The sequence below is a fragment of the Passer domesticus genome, chromosome 2 (genome assembly GCF_036417665.1).
Source record: "Passer domesticus isolate bPasDom1 chromosome 2, bPasDom1.hap1, whole genome shotgun sequence".
Taxonomy (NCBI): Eukaryota; Metazoa; Chordata; class Aves; order Passeriformes; family Passeridae; genus Passer; species Passer domesticus.
Window position 1 is genome coordinate 16400886 of NC_087475.1, and position 17303 is coordinate 16418188.

Sequence of the window (17303 nt, forward strand, 5' to 3'; positions counted from 1 at the left end):
ATAAAAGAAGACTTGTTCAGATTCTAGAGTTGATTGGCACAGCTGCAAATACATAAAGTCTCCAGGGCTCACAAATTAGATGCACAAATTCTTTCCATGAATTGGAACACACCCTGCTGTATTTGTGGCTCTCCATTTGAAGTTCACAAAGATTTGGTGTGATTTTCATACACAAGAATGAAAGTGGAGGGAAAATTTATCTTGTCATTTTCTAACTGAAGGCAAAATGCAATTTTCATGAGTGTTCACTATTTTTCCTCTAATCCCTTTGCATATTTAAGTATACAACTGGCTAAAATTTGGTACTTTTTAAAACATTCTTGGAAGCAGTCTGGGCCCATCTGCTGGAGTTAGTAAACACCTGCTATTTAATTGGTTTGAGGGGAACAAAATGCAAATAGAAACAACAGAATCATCTTCTGAAGTGTGTTTATTGAGCTTGGTTTTTTTCCTGTGCAGGAGAATACTGCTGGAACCTGTCAGGTAGTTAGCTTTTGGTGCAAAGACAAGTATGTGTTAATCACAGATGGTCTTCCCTACTGCTACAAAGACTGCATTTTTGTTGATTTTAGTCTGTCTCCTGTGTGGACATCTTCTTTGATCTTCTTGATTTCCCAAGCAAAATGTTTAGCATCCTCTCTTAAAGAGTAAAGGAAATCCTATAAAAAATATGTTTTGTTGTTTAACTGCATGTAACACCAGTAATTTCACCAAGGAAAACTGTTGGGCAGGCAGATGGACCTCTGGTGGGCTCTGTCAGCAGGAGTTGAAGTCATTCTGTGACAGTTCAAAACATTACCAAAGAGAAGCCATAATGCAGTGAATTTGAAAAGCCAATTTCAAAAGTGAATTTCAAAGGAGAGGAAGAGAAATCTCTTTTGCCTTTTTTCAGTAATGGCATAAGCAACACAGAAGTTTAGTTAATAGCTTAAGAAAGGGGAATGGCTAAAAAGTCATGTGAATGCTCAATTTAAAGTCTAGTAGGAAATCCTTCAGGTGGTTCCTTTTCAAGTTGCTGGCTCACAGCTGAGTGAGTGCTCAAGTTAGTGTGAAAGTTCCTGGTATCAAGAGGATTTTGTCCACATACAGTGAATCTGTGGTGAAGGCACAGATGTCCCATTTGGTATTTAATTCTGTCACCAACGTGAGCAAGGCAGTCAAAATCCAGCTGTGTGGTAAAGTTTAGCATTGTGCCTGATGACAATTGCCTCCTGTTTGTTTTGTGCAGAGGTGCTGACTGGGACACAGAGCTGGATGGACAGTATGGTGTCACTGTTCACTGCCTCCTCAATGAGCTCTACAGAAAGGCAGGCCTCAATCAGGAGTGGGGCTTAATCCGTTACATTTCTGGCATACTCAAAAAGAGAGTTGAAGTCCTGGCTGAGGTATGAAATACCAATAATCCTGGTTCAGCTTCCTGCCTAGGAACAGAGATAAAACTACCAGTTTGCTGTTGGGGTTTGTGATTGCCCTTCTTCTGGTTTTACTTTACAACATACATAGTGCAGCATTTTAAATTAAATATTAGTTGTTTTTCTGATCTAGAATCTTACTACATCTTTGTCTTTCATCTGTACTGCAAACTATGCTAATGTTGGCATGGACTGAGAACAGCACACTGTAAATAGTTATGAAGGCTTCATTTCATCTCTGTTAATTGGAGAAGCTTAATTGTGTGCTTTGAAAGCTGCAGTTGTCACTGGTAATTGTCTATTGCTGTTGTGATGGTAAGGAGCACTGCTGTGTCAGGGTGCTAGTGATGACACAAAAACATGTTCTGCCCATTTCCATCCCCTTGGGTCGACAGTCTGCCTTGTGAATGGATGTTTGGAACCATTTAAATATCCATGACTATTAAGTGGTAACAAGAAAAATCCACTGTTAAGAGTACAGACATTATTTTGATCATTACAAAAAGGTTTCTTCTCAAGTATTCTGAAAATATTTGTTGATTTTTTTCTGGCAATCCCCTGCATATTTCTGAGGAGCTCTTTCTGTAATTCCTGGCCATTTTCAAGGCTCTGTGTCACATCTAGGATGCCTTATTTTGGTGACAGTGCTGTCTGTGGGGAGCAGTTTGTGATAATCACTGTGCATGGTACTTCATTAAGCACATAACTTTTTGCCTTCTCAAGACAAGGACGAGCAGTACATATGTGCTCACAGAAAGCCATGGATGTTAACTTGAGAAGGTACTGACAAAGAATTGGAGAGGAGGAACAGAGATTATCTGTTTTCTTCCATGTTAAGGGAGTGAGAATAGACTCTTCAAAATCAGAGGAACATTGCCCTGTGATTTTTGTTGATTCAGGATACTAAAACAGGTAAACTGAACATGCACTTTTAAAGGAGGTCAATATGAAAGAGTGAACACTGTGGTACTGGGGAAAGTACCTATTTCAGACTGTGTCAGGTATGTGATGCAGTATGCTGGGTGTTTGTTTTAGGAGATACGTTAGTGCACAGGAATTTTTTTTCATTAATACTGCCAAACTTTTCATTGATTAAAAATATGATTGTCTTAAAGAACAAAACTTTATCATATGATAAAGGATGAAAGCCTTTATTGATCTGCCAGCCTCACTGGAGTTCCTAATCTAGTAATTATGCTGCTGATTTCACTGAGCAGGGAAACAGCTACTTTGAAACTCTTATAGCCCTGTTGACCTCAGGAGATCTTTGGCAACTATTTAACAGCATTCTGCTGGATTTATGTGTCTGGTAATTAATAGAAATACATTTAAATATTGCTAAATAAATAGAATTAATTTGATTTGGTGAATTAAAAGCCATATCACTTCCACATGACAAAGTGAAAGGTCTCTTGCTTTTTGTCCCCTTATGACAGGCATGCACAGACCTTCTGTCACACCACAAGCAACTTACAGTGGGCCTGCCACCAGAACCCCGTGAGAAAGTCATTACCACGTAAGTTGGAGCTCTGCCTCGGGCACAGGCTGCCCTTCATCTTCCTGCTGGCACCATTCTGCTGCTATTATCATCTTTAAACCTTACTCCTTGCCCTCGAAGGGATTTGCAGGCACCCAGGTAGAATTGTAGGCGCCTTTGTTCTGGGTGATTTGATCCCAGTGCTTGCTCAAGAATTTAACAGCTGGTTGTGCTGAGTCCCTGCTACCTGTGGTTTGACTTCTTGCAGCCCACTGCCACCCGAGGAGCTCACAGATCTCATTTACGAAGCCAGTGGCCAAGACATCAGTATTGCAGTCCTGACACAGGTATGCAGCCTGTGCAGAAAGGCTTCTTGGGCTGTGCCAGTGCTGTGCCAGTGCTTGCTCTGAGACAGGGAAAGCCATGAAGACCCTCTCTGACGGGTGCCTTTATGGATCTGTCCTTGCAGGAGATAATCATGTACTTGGCGATGTATGTCCGCTCACAGCCCAGTCTTTTTGTGGAGATGCTCCGGCTCCGCATCGGTCTGATAATCCAGGTGATGGCCACTGAGCTGGCACGAAGTCTGAAATGCTCAGGTAGGAAGCAGTTTCATTGTAAGGGTACTTATGGTATCATTTTTCTTTAACCTTTATGGTTGATCTTTTTTAATTTATGTGTGTTGAATCCTTTTATTAATCTCTTAGTTAATATGTGCAGTTACAAACCTTGAAAATCACTTTTTTTTTACTTAATGAAAGATTTCTGTCCCCCCAGCACCCACTTATTCAAAGAATATCAGAGGGTATTCTTTATGGAATAACTCTGCCTCTGGAACTTAGGTGCATGGTCATCTGCTGTTGGGAGATGGCTGTCATACCTTTCCAAGTGATCTTATTCTGTAACGAAGCAACTGCTTTCTCATCATGAGCTTCAGTGAAATTTTGCACAAGCTAGGACATAATAAAGATTAATGCAAATAATGTTATTTCTGTGGAGTGTTTGTGGTTTAGTCCTGAAATATATTTTCTATGAAATGTGACTACATATTAATTTTCTTAAAGGAAGAGATAGCCAAAGAGTTAAATGTGATTGGACTTCATTCACAGTTTCCTTAGCCAGCTTTATAGTTTATTATCTTCCCAGTGACATTTGTCATTCTGTTTTGTTTTGTTTAACTAGGTGAAGAAGCTTCAGAGAGCTTGATGAATCTAAGCCCCTTTGATATGAAAAGTCTTCTACATCATATTCTCAGTGGGAAAGAGTTTGGAGTGGAAAGAAGCTGTAAGTTTTCATTTTTATATGCTAAGTTAGATTGTCTTACAAGTGAGGATTTATTCTTTCTGCAGGCAAAATAAATGTATAGTATGTATTAATCATGGGTGACCAGTAGATGTGTATGTCTGCTGTGAAATAAACAAAACACATATGGTGGAAGCTATCCTGCACTGAAATAAGATTGTATCAAATTTTCAGTAATAGGAAGGCAAACTTCTAAAATGGAGAAATTTTATGGAACCAGAACAAAAGCCATTAAAAGGTCATATCTAACCTGTCTTTAAGAAGCATGTTTTTGATGCCCACATATTCCTGACTGGCACATCAGCTGTCTCCTGGGCTCTTGTTTAGACCCTCAGAGACTCATTGCAATTCTGACTACATTTACAATTGCTCACTGTCTTGAAAAATCAGTTTCTATATCCAAGAATGCATTTAGGTCCCTTACTTGATACAATCAGATTTGAACTCTTGATGTGATTCTGTGAAAGGATGCTGTCACCAAAAGCATTGCCCATTTTTGAAATTATTTGTGTTTAACTTCTTAGATAGAATTTAATCTATTTTTCTACCCTTAGAATGTTAAAAATGTCCATTTGCTTCTTTAGTGCGACCTGTGGATTCTTCTTCATCCAGCCCTGCAATTTCTATTCATGAGATGGGGCATTCTGGAGCAACCAAAACAGAAAGAAGTGGTATTACTAAATTGAAGAGTGAGATGAAGCAGGTGAGGGTTTTCTATCAATGCTCATCAGAAAGTACAGCTGTTATGGAACTGTGGTACGTTAGGTTTTATTCTTGCTAAATAATAGAAATCTCCAAATTTGCTTTGATTTAAAACTGATCACTAAATAGAAGGCAGTTAAGGGATGTTTCCTCCAAAAATGTTCTTCCTCTTGTTCTTGTTTCATATATGCTGAATGTAGAAGAACTTGAGCAAACTGTAATGCATTCATGGTGTCCACAGTAAAGGCAGCTCTTCTATCATGTTTAGCTAAGGGAAAGTCAGATGTACAAAGAGAAGCTTTTATGCAGTGTTCCTTCTTGTACTTGGCCCAAGATGCAAAACTGGATCACCTGCCTTTTGGAAAAGATCCATGTGGGAAAGGAATCTTGTTTTGTTTTCTTCCAGTTCTGTTTCTTCAGGATTACTGCTAGAATTTATACATATATATTCAAGTCAAATAGTTTAAATTATACTTCAACTGAGTATATGGAGAGATCACAGAAAACACAACCAGAATACTCTGAATGAATGTGACTGATGGTTTTATTATAAGTGATTTGATTTCTCTATTTTGTCTCTCTATTAGTAATTTTCTTTTGCTTTAAATAAGTAGGAAGGTAGTGGTCAAATAAAATACATTTTAAAGAATGGTTTTATTTTTCCTCATGGGTTATTTAGACTAGAGAGAGAAAGCTCAAGAGACCTTATTGCAGCCTTGCAATGTATAAAGGAGGCTTAAAGGAAAGATGAAGAGATGCTTTTTGCCAAGGCCTGTAGTGACAGGATAAGGGGCAACAGTTTGAAACTGAAAGGGTGGGTTTAGATTAGATTCAAGGACACTTTCTTACAGTGAAGGGGGAGAGGCGGTGGATGCCTGATGAAGTTGTGGATGTCCTGTCCCTGGAAATGTATAAGGTCAGATTGGATGGGGCTTTGAGCAGCCTCATCTGAGGAAATATTTGATGCTTTCCTTTGATTGATGAAACAGATTCAATAAGCCTTCAGAAAGGAGTGGCATTTTTATATGGTCTTAACTTGAAGCATTTGCTGGTGGCAGTAAAGATCAGTTAAGGATTCTTCATGGGACATGGTCAGGCAGGGAAGCAGAGACCCCTCTGGAACAGATGATGTCTCTTGTGAGACCTGGGTGCTGTGTTTGAGCTGTGCCACTGCTGCAGTATCATCATGGATGTGGGGGAGGCTGTGAAGGTGCTGCTGACTGTGCTACACTGGCCCTGAGGTGGCCTTGGAGGTCAGTCTGAGCAGGGCTCCCAGTCAAACAGGGCTGTCTGAATTCAGGGCCTTTCCAGGAAGGAGGAGGGACAAGGCACTAGATGGCAGCATTATTTTGTTTGAAATAGAGAGGCGGGCCTGAGCTGGAATACTTGGACCTCTCCTGACATTAGGAACATAGTTCCTTCGTTGCACTCACATTCCACAGAAACTTGGTGTTTTGCACAGAGGAGGAGTTGGCTGGGTTTATTTTTGTACCCCCCCACTTTGCCTTTCCTGCTGCTTCCTGCCACATCTCACTGCATTGTCTGAATAATTGACCAACAGCTAATGTAGTGTCACTTTGGCAGGGGGCTGGGTGGGGTGGTGCAGAATACACTTTGTTGTTGCAAGGAATATTTCAAGTACTTGTACTAACATCTCTGGAGTGTTGAGCAACTGCAGCTCCCTCTTTTGTGGCTGTTCTGTCTTCAGTCAGACCCATTAACACTGAATGTGAAGGAATGGCTTGGGGTGGGCAATTAGAGGAAAGTGCTTGAAGTCTGAGGTGCTGGATCCACATTTCAGCAAAAAATTTGCCTTGCAGCTTTTTGTTTACTGCTGCCCATCCATTTGGCAGCCTGCTGTCTCTCCAGCAAGATGACTTTCTCCTGCAAAGAGAAGCTGGTGGCATTGCCACAAATGGGGAATAGAAGTAGGGAGTTCAGTTTTTATCTCATCCCCAAGCCACAGGGAAGCTTTTGGTTCCATCTTAAACTGGTGGTTTGTGCTGGCCACGCTGGAGCTCCGTGGATGTCATGGGCTGCCAAACAGGCTCCTGGCATGGCAGGCTCTGCCTCGTGGTGACCCTGGGAATCAGCAGCAGCTGCCCTGGTATCCGCTGAAGTGCAACACTGCACTTCAGGCAGGCCAGGGGTTGCTGCAGTTTTTCCCTGGGTACCCAAGATTATTCCATATTTCTTGTCTTTGCCCCTGTGTGTTAACTAACCTTGTCTGTGTTCTGTTCTTCTGGCTGTCTGACATTGGTGTCTGGTTTTGTTTTGTAGTTCTTTCATGAGGGGCACTCCATGTCCAGCAGCATGTTTGCTTCCACGGTAAAACACCATCTATAGTTCTGCACCTGCTCTTCACCCTGTGTGTGTTTGTATGCAAGGATCTTGGTTCTAGATACCTCCTCTGTCTTCTCCTGTCTAAAACCTTGTTTTCAATCCCTACCTCTTTGTCATGTCTCCATTGGGAACCAATTCTTATTAGTAATGTTCTAATAGAAGTTGAGTCTCACATTTAGATCCACGTAGTTCTTCTGAAGCTTAAGCATTTGTAGCAGATAAAGTACTATAGCAGATTTAGCTACTTGGTGGTAGTGGATTTTTACAGGTGTCTTCAGCATGTAAAAGTAATGTAGTGTTGATAAATGCTGACAGCCTCTGGACGGTGGAGAGTCCAGAATAGCTTCAAGTTGCTGAGATAGGGGTTGCGTGGGTATCTCTTCAAGAAGTCATCTTTCAAGGCAGAGAACTGTAGCTCTTCTTAAGCTCTCACTGTCTGCATGTTCAGGCTTACTGTCAGTGGCACACCTCCCAAATGCCCTAAAAACACAGCTACAGAGCAGGAAGTTCTGTCTGTCATGGTCAGTTTGCAGAGCAAAGGAACAGCAAATATTGGAACATCAAAGGAGCACCACATGTGCCTCATGGACACTAGTAGCAGTGGAAATGGACAGTTTGCTGGGGACTTTCTGGCAGAGCTTGGCTATGTAGAGTCTACGAGCCTGCACCTTCCAAACATGCAGTTTGCAGTAATTTTCCTCCTTCCCAATGACACTGCTCAGGTAGCTTCTTATTTGGAGATAAGGGGATTTGAGAGTACACTTTCAGTGAAGTCCTTTCTGGGCTGAAAGTAACAGGTATCAAAAAAGGAAAGAGAACACAGAAGAATACAGTCTCTGGGAGTGCAAGGAATGGGCAGACTGTGTGTGTGAAAACCACAACAGCAATTTGGTGGTATTGCCCCAACTTTGAAAATTGTTTGCTGCCTAACTTAGTGTTCAGACCTGGTAGAGTAAAATAATAGAGCAACAAGGGTAATAGAGGAAACAAGACTAATACTTACAGAGAGGCAGGCATGATGATTTTGTGGCTTCATTAAGTCAATTTTTAATCTACTTAATTTAATGGAGCTTTTGCATGAGGACCTCTCTTGCTGGACTTATGAATTCTTTGATACTTTTACAACACTGAGCTCCATGTCCAAGTGAATGGGAGCTACCTGCAGTTCCCCCCACTTTGCACACCAGTGACACTGCCCTGGAAGCAGCTCATGCTTGTTAAAATAGTCAGATGTTGCATTAAACCAAGCAGTGAAGCTGACTGGGCTATGCCACGTTGAAGTGCTTGCATGTTTTGTTGAGAAATGATGGAAGCACTTGAGAAATGAAGCTTGTTGCAAAGGGGAGAGATGGGGATGAAGGATCAGTCCCACCCCATCATCCTGTGTGACACCAAGGCCTGTATTTTTTTCCCTGGTTCTGAGGCAGCATTATAACAGAAATGTATTGGCCAGGAGTGGCACTTGGGATGGTAGAAAGCAACTAACCAAAGCTTTGATGTCCTTACAGAAGAGCAGTACTCCATCCTCTCCCACCAGTGCTTCTCCCACTGGCTCCAGCGGAGACATGAGCTGGGGTGACAGAAAAGGGCAGTGGCTGCGCAGGAGGAGGCTGGATGGTGCTATTAACAGAGTTCCTGTTGGCTTTTATGAGAAAGTGTGGAAAATCCTGCAGAAGGTAAGCTGAATGCTGTGGAGAAAGCAAGCAAGCTGTAACTCGGGAATGTGGTGGTCCAGGGGTGGCATCTTGCCAGGAGTGGAAGTTGGTTGACAGGTGGAAACCAGAGTGGCTGGTAGAAGGGTGTCTCTTGAACTTGAAAGGGCTCCATTAACTCAAGTTCGTGTGTTTCATGTTTCAAGCTTCTTTGAGAGTGTGGCTTTCTCTGAAACCACCAATGCTGAATTTTAGCTGAATGACTCTGTTCCACCACTGCCTGCTGTGCATCCCCTGGCCTAATGCACATTGTCAGCACACCTAAAGGCACTGCAGTGCAGTGCAGTTCTGTGCTCCAGGTCAGAAAGGCTGTGAGAAATGAAGTAGGAAACTGCTCTAACTCTTCCAGAATATATTGAGACCTCTTGCTGGCTCTTTTGAGGTGTATGGCATTCTTACCCTTTTTTGTTTGGTTGGTTGGTTTTAAGTGAAAAGAAAGTCCTTGCCAGCACCATGGATATCAGTGGTATAGAAATGTAAAAAAAAAAAAAAAAAAAAAAAAAAAAAAGCAACTCTCCAGGAAGGAGGAGAGGGAAATTACAAATTTTAACTTATTTTAAAGTGATTATGCACCTGTTTTTTCTGCTTTGCTGGATACAGGCCAGCTTTTGGCACCTTGCAGCAGTTCATGCTTGCTTAGTTGGGAAAGGAGTGCATCACCAGTTTAGGCTGGTTTGTCCTTCTAAAATCCCTTACACTGAAGCTGTTAGTATTGATGTCAGCCAAGACAAATCATATATGACCTCTTGGCTATTTACTAATACGATCTTCCAGCAGAGTAAGCATCACTTCTGACCTAATGTAATAGCTGGAAGTAATTGTATGTTTTTTCTGGCTGTTAAAATGAATTTTGCTTATCTTCAATATTTCATTCTTAAAATCTTTTTGGACTATTCATAAAAATCTGTCTCCTCTTCTTGGTGTGTTTCTATTCTACACCTTACATACCCAGATGTGTCCCTCCTTAACCTGTCTTTTTTCACCATTAAGGTTTTGTCATTGTTTCCTTTATACCAATTGTTATTTCTCTCCCCCAGTGGTTGACATCCTGAGGTGTGGTGTCCTGGATCTGAAACACATAACTAAATGTTGTTCTAGTGAAAATGAAAAAAGATTCTTGCTTTTGTGGTCTGTTGTCTTGCTTCTGTGTTATCTTTTATTTCCAGATCCCTTCCAGCAGAATGCTCCCATCGATTTGTTCCCTCCTTTGTGTGCCTTTGCTGTAGTGGCTCCTGAAGTGCTTTGCTTCGTTAGCTGGGCTGGAGCACAGCATGCTCTGGTGTGTCATGTCAGGCTATTTCTAATCTTTGCAGTTACATAATAACTTCTTCAGGAAGGATAAAATAATATTTTTGAACAGGGCTTTTTCTGTCGTTTGGGGTTTTTGCTTTGCTTTTTTTTTCCCTAACTGAAAGTTGTTACATGTTAGCTTAGAACGGAGAACCCTTAGATTGACTTGCAAGAACTGTAATTTCTGTTCACTCTTGAAATGTTTCAGTGCCATGGGCTGTCCATTGATGGGTATGTCCTTCCTTCTTCAACCACCAGAGAGGTACAGTAAAATGCCCATGATTTTCTAGTCACATGTCTGAATATTTGGTTTGACAGTGTAAGATGCAGCAGGGCCTCTGTTACAGATCCTTGGTTTTACTTTTAGAACATCTGGGCCTCCCCGCAGCACCTCTGTCAGCTTCTCTGGGTCTGTGCAGGTGAATTCCTGCCAGGCAGGCCTGGGAAGAGGTTTGTGACAGGTTTTCCCTTTGCTGCCTTCTGCACACCCTGACTGTCCCCCTGTGCCCACTGGAGGCTCCAGAGAGGGTGGCTGACAGCAGCCCTTTGTGGGGAAGGTGAAGCAGCACAGACTTGCTGGAATAAAGAGGACATGTTACTTACCACTTATTTTTTTACATGCTGCAACAGCAGGCAGTGTATTTTGGCTTCACAGTCTCAGAAGTAAATACCACTTAAGGATGACTGTTTCTAGCCAAAGCTTTGGCTCTTTAAATCCATATTTTCTCGCATTTTTTTCTTAGCTGATTTTGTATTCAGGTGCACTGGCAAATTTTGAATTCACATCTATAAAACAAACTCTCGTGAATAGGAATCCATCAGAGCAAGAGTGGTGCTTGGGGGCCCAAGACTGTTTTCCTGAGTGTTTCTCTCACATTTGTCTCTGGCTTCCTTCTTTTCTGAGGAACTGTGGTAACAGCTGAAGAGAGGAGCTTGAATTTTCTGTCAAATTTAAATGGTGGGGTTTGTGGCTTTTTTTTTCCAGAAAGGGGAGCTTTATTTATCTCTATTGTGTAGATAAAGAGACTTCTATTTTTAGCCTGTCAGACCTGGACAGTGTCTAATTTTGCTGTTTAAAGCAATTGAATAAAATAAGCACAAACTTCCTAAGGCAGCATAACATCCACAGAGCTATGCCAGTGCAAATTAAGCCGCTCTGCAAACAGAATTGTGATATTCCTGCACGGCAAAGCTCAGGGGTTATTTAAAAATCACTCCTCTAAGCAGGTGGTTGTTTTTAAAACTCAGCACTAAGTTTGGCTTTGCAACTCACCTGCAATGCCAGAAAGATATGTACAAGGCAGAGCGTGTGCGACCACAGCCTGAGGAGCAAAGAGTTAATGTGCCAGCTAAGCACCAGCAGCACTGAATGTAAGTGAGATGCGTGTGTGAGGGTGCAGGGCTGGAGCAGGCTTCTGGACGTTGTGTAACTGTTTGCAGAATCAGGTCTAGCAACACGAAAACTTTCTGTAAGTGCTAAAGCTGCACAAACATTTTGTTCGCTTCAGTCAGTCTGCCCCCGTGCACGGAGAGGAGCATATGTTTCAGTGCTTGCAGGATGTGAGGAGCTAGTCTTTTGGATTTGTCAGTTTGTCTTTCCATTTCCACTCCAACTTGCCAGATGACCCCGTGCGAAATCAAGTTTGCAGTGCACGTGGAGTCGGTGCTGAACCACGTCCCCCAGCCCGAGTACAGGCAGCTCCTGGTGGAAGCTATTCTTGTCCTGACGTTCCTCTCGGACATCGAGGTGAACAGCATCGGGGGCATCATCCACGTGGACAGAATCGTGCACATGGCCAATGACCTGTTTCTGCAGGAGCTGGTGAGCTCAAAGGGCAGTGGGGGGAAGCCTCCTCCTTTCAAAATTATCCCCTGATGTTTTTTTAATGTGTGTGATGAACTTGGTTTTGTCCTGGCTCTTTCTCCTACAAAGGCAGACCAAATCACTTAAGTGTCTTCTGGAAATATATTTGGGAAAACTAATGTAAGAATCATGAGAGATTTAAAGGGAATAAAATCGTAGTGGCTAACAAGCTCTGAAGTACAAGGGTAGATTAAAGTGAAGTTCTGCTTTATCAAGGCATTACTATTATCAATGTTTGAGTAATCCTACCCATTCCCCCCAAAAGACAAAAACCCATGAAGTTATATGTTCTTCATTTACTTGCACTGATCCAGCTAAGTCATGTGGGCCCTATTGTAATCCTGATTAAGGTTTTCATGAGGGGAAAGAGAATTGCTTTCAGGATTGAGCACAAATAAAAAATCGTAATGTGGTGGGGGTTTTTCCAATAAATAAGCATGAATGCCTAACTTGCTCTACTTTTTTGCTTGTGTCTTTACAGAAATCATTTGGAGCTACTGGTAGTATCTTGGAGAAAGACACAGCCACAGGAATTTGCCACTTTTTTTATGACAGTGCTCCCAGCGGAGCCTATGGCACCATGACTTACCTAACAAAAGCCATAATTATTTATTTACATGATTTCCTGCCCAGCTCAGGCTGTGCAATGCAGTAAGTGACACCTCACATGGGAGGAAAGGCTCAGAGGCTCTTCCTCCCCAGTTCCCTGTCACAAACCCCTTGGCTGCTGCCTGTGTGTGTGCCATGCACTCACTCAGCGTTTGGCACTGCTGGGGATGCTCTGTGCACACCTACTGCTGGGCACAGGGAGCTGGAATTTGGCCTGGTTTTAGGAGAGAGTGCGAGAAATAACAAATAATGAGGCTTATTCTGCCCAAAGTGCATAAATGTAATTCGTATTAAATTAGCAAGAATTATACAGTTCTGCCAAGAGGAAAACAGATTACTCTGTGGAGATCAAAAGATAATATTAGCCAGATAATATTTATTACAAGCTCCCTTGTAATAAAACAAGGGAGCTGCATCTCAGGCATAGAGTCTCACAAATAAGGGAAGTGATGGAATTCATTAATTTTTCTCCAGCTGTGTGTAAATGTACATTGTTGTGAATCACTAATGCACAGTGTGAAACATCCAGGGAAATGTAAATTAGTGGAGTAAGAATAACTTGAAATAGCGTGGTGATATTTCTAATACACTTTTATCCTGATTCTCTTCTCATTTGCACCTAGTCAGTGCAGGGCTAATGCCAGTAGGGACAAACATCCTACAATATCCACTAATTTGGGAGGATAGCCTCTGTCAGGAAGCTGCATCTGTCTTTAATCTGAATAGCTTCCTTCCCTGCATCCCCAGGACTTTGGAGGAGGCAAAATCTCAAGACTCCAGCTTCTCCAGTGTGACAGACAGTTTTATGCCTGTAATCCTTTCCTCTGAATGGAGGAAGATAAACCTCATCCACTTGGGCACCCTTTCCAAGTCTCCTGATCATTTCCCTTGCAAACAGCCTCAGAGTTAAGAATGGCATAATTGTGGCTTTTCCACTGTAGCATGAGTTTATGGAAGGCTTTGATGTTTTTTTTTCCTTTTCTTTTTATTTCCTTTGCCATTTTTTCTTCTTTTTAGTTTGAGGTCACACTGGTCTCATGTAATTAGGGGTTGGGCTGCCTGGAAGTCTCTCTGCATACAGTTCCCAGGTTAATGCTGGCAGTTGGAAGCTCTGAGGAGCTGCAGGGAGTAGGTGCATCTGCATGGAAATTCCTCCATGGCCATTTAAACTGAAACCAGTTTGGTAGCCTCTGGAGAGGGAAACCCTGCCTTACCCCAGGCACTGGCTGTGGTTTTCCTTGTGCCTGTGCTGCTGGCTTTGCCACCAGCCACATGTCAGCATCTGGCTAACAGCTTAGGAAAGTGGCAGTAGCTGCAGCATCCCATGGCCACAGACAGGCTCCCTTAGTAGCACTGCTGCCATGTGAGCAGAAAGGATCAGAGCAATTCTGTCTTGCCAGGTAGAGGTGAAAAGAGCAGACAGGCATGTAAAAATCAGAACTTTATGAGCTATATAAGCCTGACAGCCTGCCTGCTGTCCCTCTGCACAGTCACTGCTGCTGTAGCAGTATCTGGGAAATGGATCAAGAGAGTGTAGGTGCAGGAGGCCTTAGTGTGAGGTGATTTAATGTTTTTTCAGAGACCAGAGGAGTTTAGTAGTCCAAGGACCAGGAGCCCTGTGTTAACCACCATGGGAACCATGGGCCTGTGCAGGGGCCAGTATAAAGTGACAGTTCAGGTACAATTAGCACTTGGGTGTGGAAGTTATTTTATTGGCGTGGTGCCTGTTTTGTAAGGGTTTGCCTTTGTTATTATTTGGTGTGGGTTTTTTAACTTTTCATATGTATTGTGAGAGCTCACTTGGCTTGTTTCCCAGTAAAAGGAAGTAAAATCCTTTGTCTAGTTTAAGCAGATGTGACAGTGCAGAGTATAAGCACAACAAGAGCAAGGTGATAGTTTTTTTTTCTACCTGGTATCATACAAAAAGTAGTAGCAGTTATTTTTGCTTTTCTTCTTATCCTAGGTTGAGAGAGATGCAAAATTGATTTTTACTTAGACTTCTAATTTTATTTTTTTTTTAATCTACTTTGTGACTTTCTTGTTTTCAGAAACAAGAAGGCTGATGTTGGTTTTCCATGCAGCTGCTCTGAAGTCTAAAGCAATTAAATGGATGGGCTAACATGCCTGGACACCCCTTAACACTTCCTTGTTTTTAAATGGGAGTGTCATTGGTGTCTTTACTGTCAAATTCACAGTATGACCTGGGTTATGGTATATTCATGATGATCACAATCAATTACCATGTGGAATGCAGGCAGTTGGAAAGTATTTATGTGGTAATTTGAAGAGTTTGGGTATCTGGTAGTGAAGGGTGGTACTCAAACACAAGGCCAGTGGAAGGCAAACTTATGTTACTTGCAGGGTCAGGCACAGCTGCACCTTGCTGCTGTGTCACTGCTCAGAGCAAAGAGCAATTGTAACTGGAGAGGGACCTTGCAGTGCAATCCCAGTTACACAAATAGAGTTTTACACTGACCCCCTGCTTTGCTGAGGAGCCCCTGTGTGTGTGAGGCTGCTGCAAAGCACAGCTGGCACTGGGGGTGACCAGGGTGTGCTCCCAGATAAAATACAGGATGACTGCAGTTTGTGCAGGGCTGAGCTAGCTGGCAGAGGCTCTCCTTGGCTGTGCAGCCTCCCTGGAGATCCAGCAGAGGATGACACTGCCAGCTCCCAGTCCCTGGAAACTCATTTATGGAAAGAAGGCAAAGGTGAACAGACCTGTCCTGTGCCTCAGAAACAAGGGCATTAGTGAACTAAAATGGATTCACCCGAGAGCTGCTCGTGCCAGCCTGGTGGGCCCTGCTGCCCCAAGCAGTTTGCAGCTGTGGCATCAGGAGCACCAGCAGTGCTGGGGGCAGCTGGGTGAGCCTGGAGACAGGCCCGGGGCTGGGGGAGGAGCTGGCAGAATTTGGATCTGTGTCCAGCTCATACCACGTATGGCTCAGAGCTCATACCCTGCTCCCCAGGCCCGTGTCCCCCCCTGCTCACGCTGTTGCCTTCCCTTTGCTGCTGACAGGGACGTGGGTTTGTCAAACTAGACAAAAGCACCATTGATGTCCCACAGGGAACTGTGAAAACTGAATGGGTGGAGTACAAAGTTTGTCTGGCTTCTTTCTGCTAATTGTAGTCTCCTTTCTCAGGGAAAGAGGCCTGCTTGTTCCTGGAAAGTGCAGGTGAGCCACACAGTCCTTGGCTGCCCTGCCCTGCCCCACTTTCTGTGGGGTAGTGAAACACCTGGCGTGCCCCGTGTGGGCATGGGACACTGCAGGAATGTGTCACCCCTCTGGCAGCAGCCAGGGCCTTGAGTGAAGTGGGAGCTTGAGTTAGTCCAAGGCTAACCTTGGGCACTTTTTGGAGTGGTTGGCAGGTAGGAGCAGAGTTGCCCAGAAAGCAGGAGAGAGATGCTGCCGTGGTGGCAGCTGTAGCTGTAGGGTGAGAGCTTGGCACTTGTCTGCAGGCTGATTCAGATGCTGCTTAAAGGACCACTCACATCTGGAATATTAAGTAGCTGCTGCATGGAAGGGATTGAGCATGTGGGTTATAGAAGAGCTTCTCCTCAAACAGTTTGGATTTAAGTACAAGCAGCAGGGCTTTTTCCCGCTCCCTATTTCGGTCTCAAGTGGCATTTATTCCCAGGGTTAGGTGTTTCACTGTTACTCCCCCTGCCACCTCCCTTCTGCCAGGGGCCAGGGGGCCCTTTGTGCCACCAGCAGCTGACAGGACAGGCTTTCTGCTTTGGCTCAGTGATTCAGCTCCTCTCATACCTCAGTCCTGCATCCCCAAAGGCTCTCACTGCCTGCCGAGTGAAGCTATGCTGCGACTGTACCTTGGCATCTCCTCTCAGGAAGTGATCCCTCGAGGCCAGTGCCCTTCATGCCAGGTTCAGGAATGTGTCCTTAGTGGGGGATATCCACACTGGAAGCTGCCAGCCATCCTTCAGAGCTCCTGTGTCTCACTGTGCAGCCTGGCTTTGTCCTCTTTACTGGGGCAGGTGGCAAAGGGGGACTCCAGAGCTGCAGTGTCCAGTTCCACGTTGTCACTTCACACCCACTGCGTGGAAGCCAGCAGTGGGAAGCAAGATCCACCACACACAGAGGTGTTTGCCTAGTCTGAGTGGAGCCTTTTTGTAACTCCACTGGAATAAGGTGGGACTGATCATCACAGTGCATAGATCAGAATAACTGCATGCTAAAAATATACATTGTGTATTACCGATGGCATTAAAGTTTCACTGTAAATTTTGTTTGTACTGTTAAAAGATTTTTCTTTCCCCGCCCCCAAGGCAGTAGAAATAAGTGTGTGCATGTTTGTTCATTCATCTGTCAAGTTACAAAATACTTCTGGAAAAGTGTTCTGTATTTAATAGTAGAAAATAAGATTCAAGAGAGACAGCAGACCCTCAAGCTTGGGCTGCTGTTACATTCTGGGATGATAAACTTGGATGCTTTTTTTGTACTTTCAACACTTCTATTAAATGAAACTGAGCTGCTTTACTTATTTCATCTTTAGATATTAAAATTTAAAGAGGGACTAGGTTGGAACTTTTTCCTACCCAAAAAGCACTTTATGTGCATTGGATTTACTGGGCTGAA

General features: G+C 43.3%; 1 protein-coding gene across 3 annotated transcripts in view; it reads left to right on the forward strand.

Moving 5' to 3' along the window:
• PHKA2 (phosphorylase kinase regulatory subunit alpha 2) overlaps positions 1-16952 on the forward strand; it is a 45925-nt gene extending 28973 nt beyond the window's left edge. Inside the window, exons 22-32 of one of the 3 annotated variants that reach the window (XM_064407565.1) lie at positions 1229-1385; positions 2849-2928; positions 3158-3236; positions 3359-3488; positions 4072-4173; positions 4776-4894; positions 7174-7221; positions 8745-8912; positions 10447-10500; positions 11860-12060; positions 12584-16952. In XM_064407565.1, the coding sequence (XP_064263635.1) occupies positions 1229-1385; positions 2849-2928; positions 3158-3236; positions 3359-3488; positions 4072-4173; positions 4776-4894; positions 7174-7221; positions 8745-8912; positions 10447-10500; positions 11860-12060; positions 12584-12757 (1312 nt within the window). In that variant the 3' untranslated portion in view covers positions 12758-16952. The remainder of the gene's footprint in view (positions 1-1228; positions 1386-2848; positions 2929-3157; positions 3237-3358; positions 3489-4071; positions 4174-4775; positions 4895-7173; positions 7222-8744; positions 8913-10446; positions 10501-11859; positions 12061-12583) is intronic. The other 2 variants (XM_064407563.1, XM_064407564.1) reach the window with 2 other exon arrangements.
• The last annotated feature ends 351 nt before the right edge of the window (positions 16953-17303 follow it).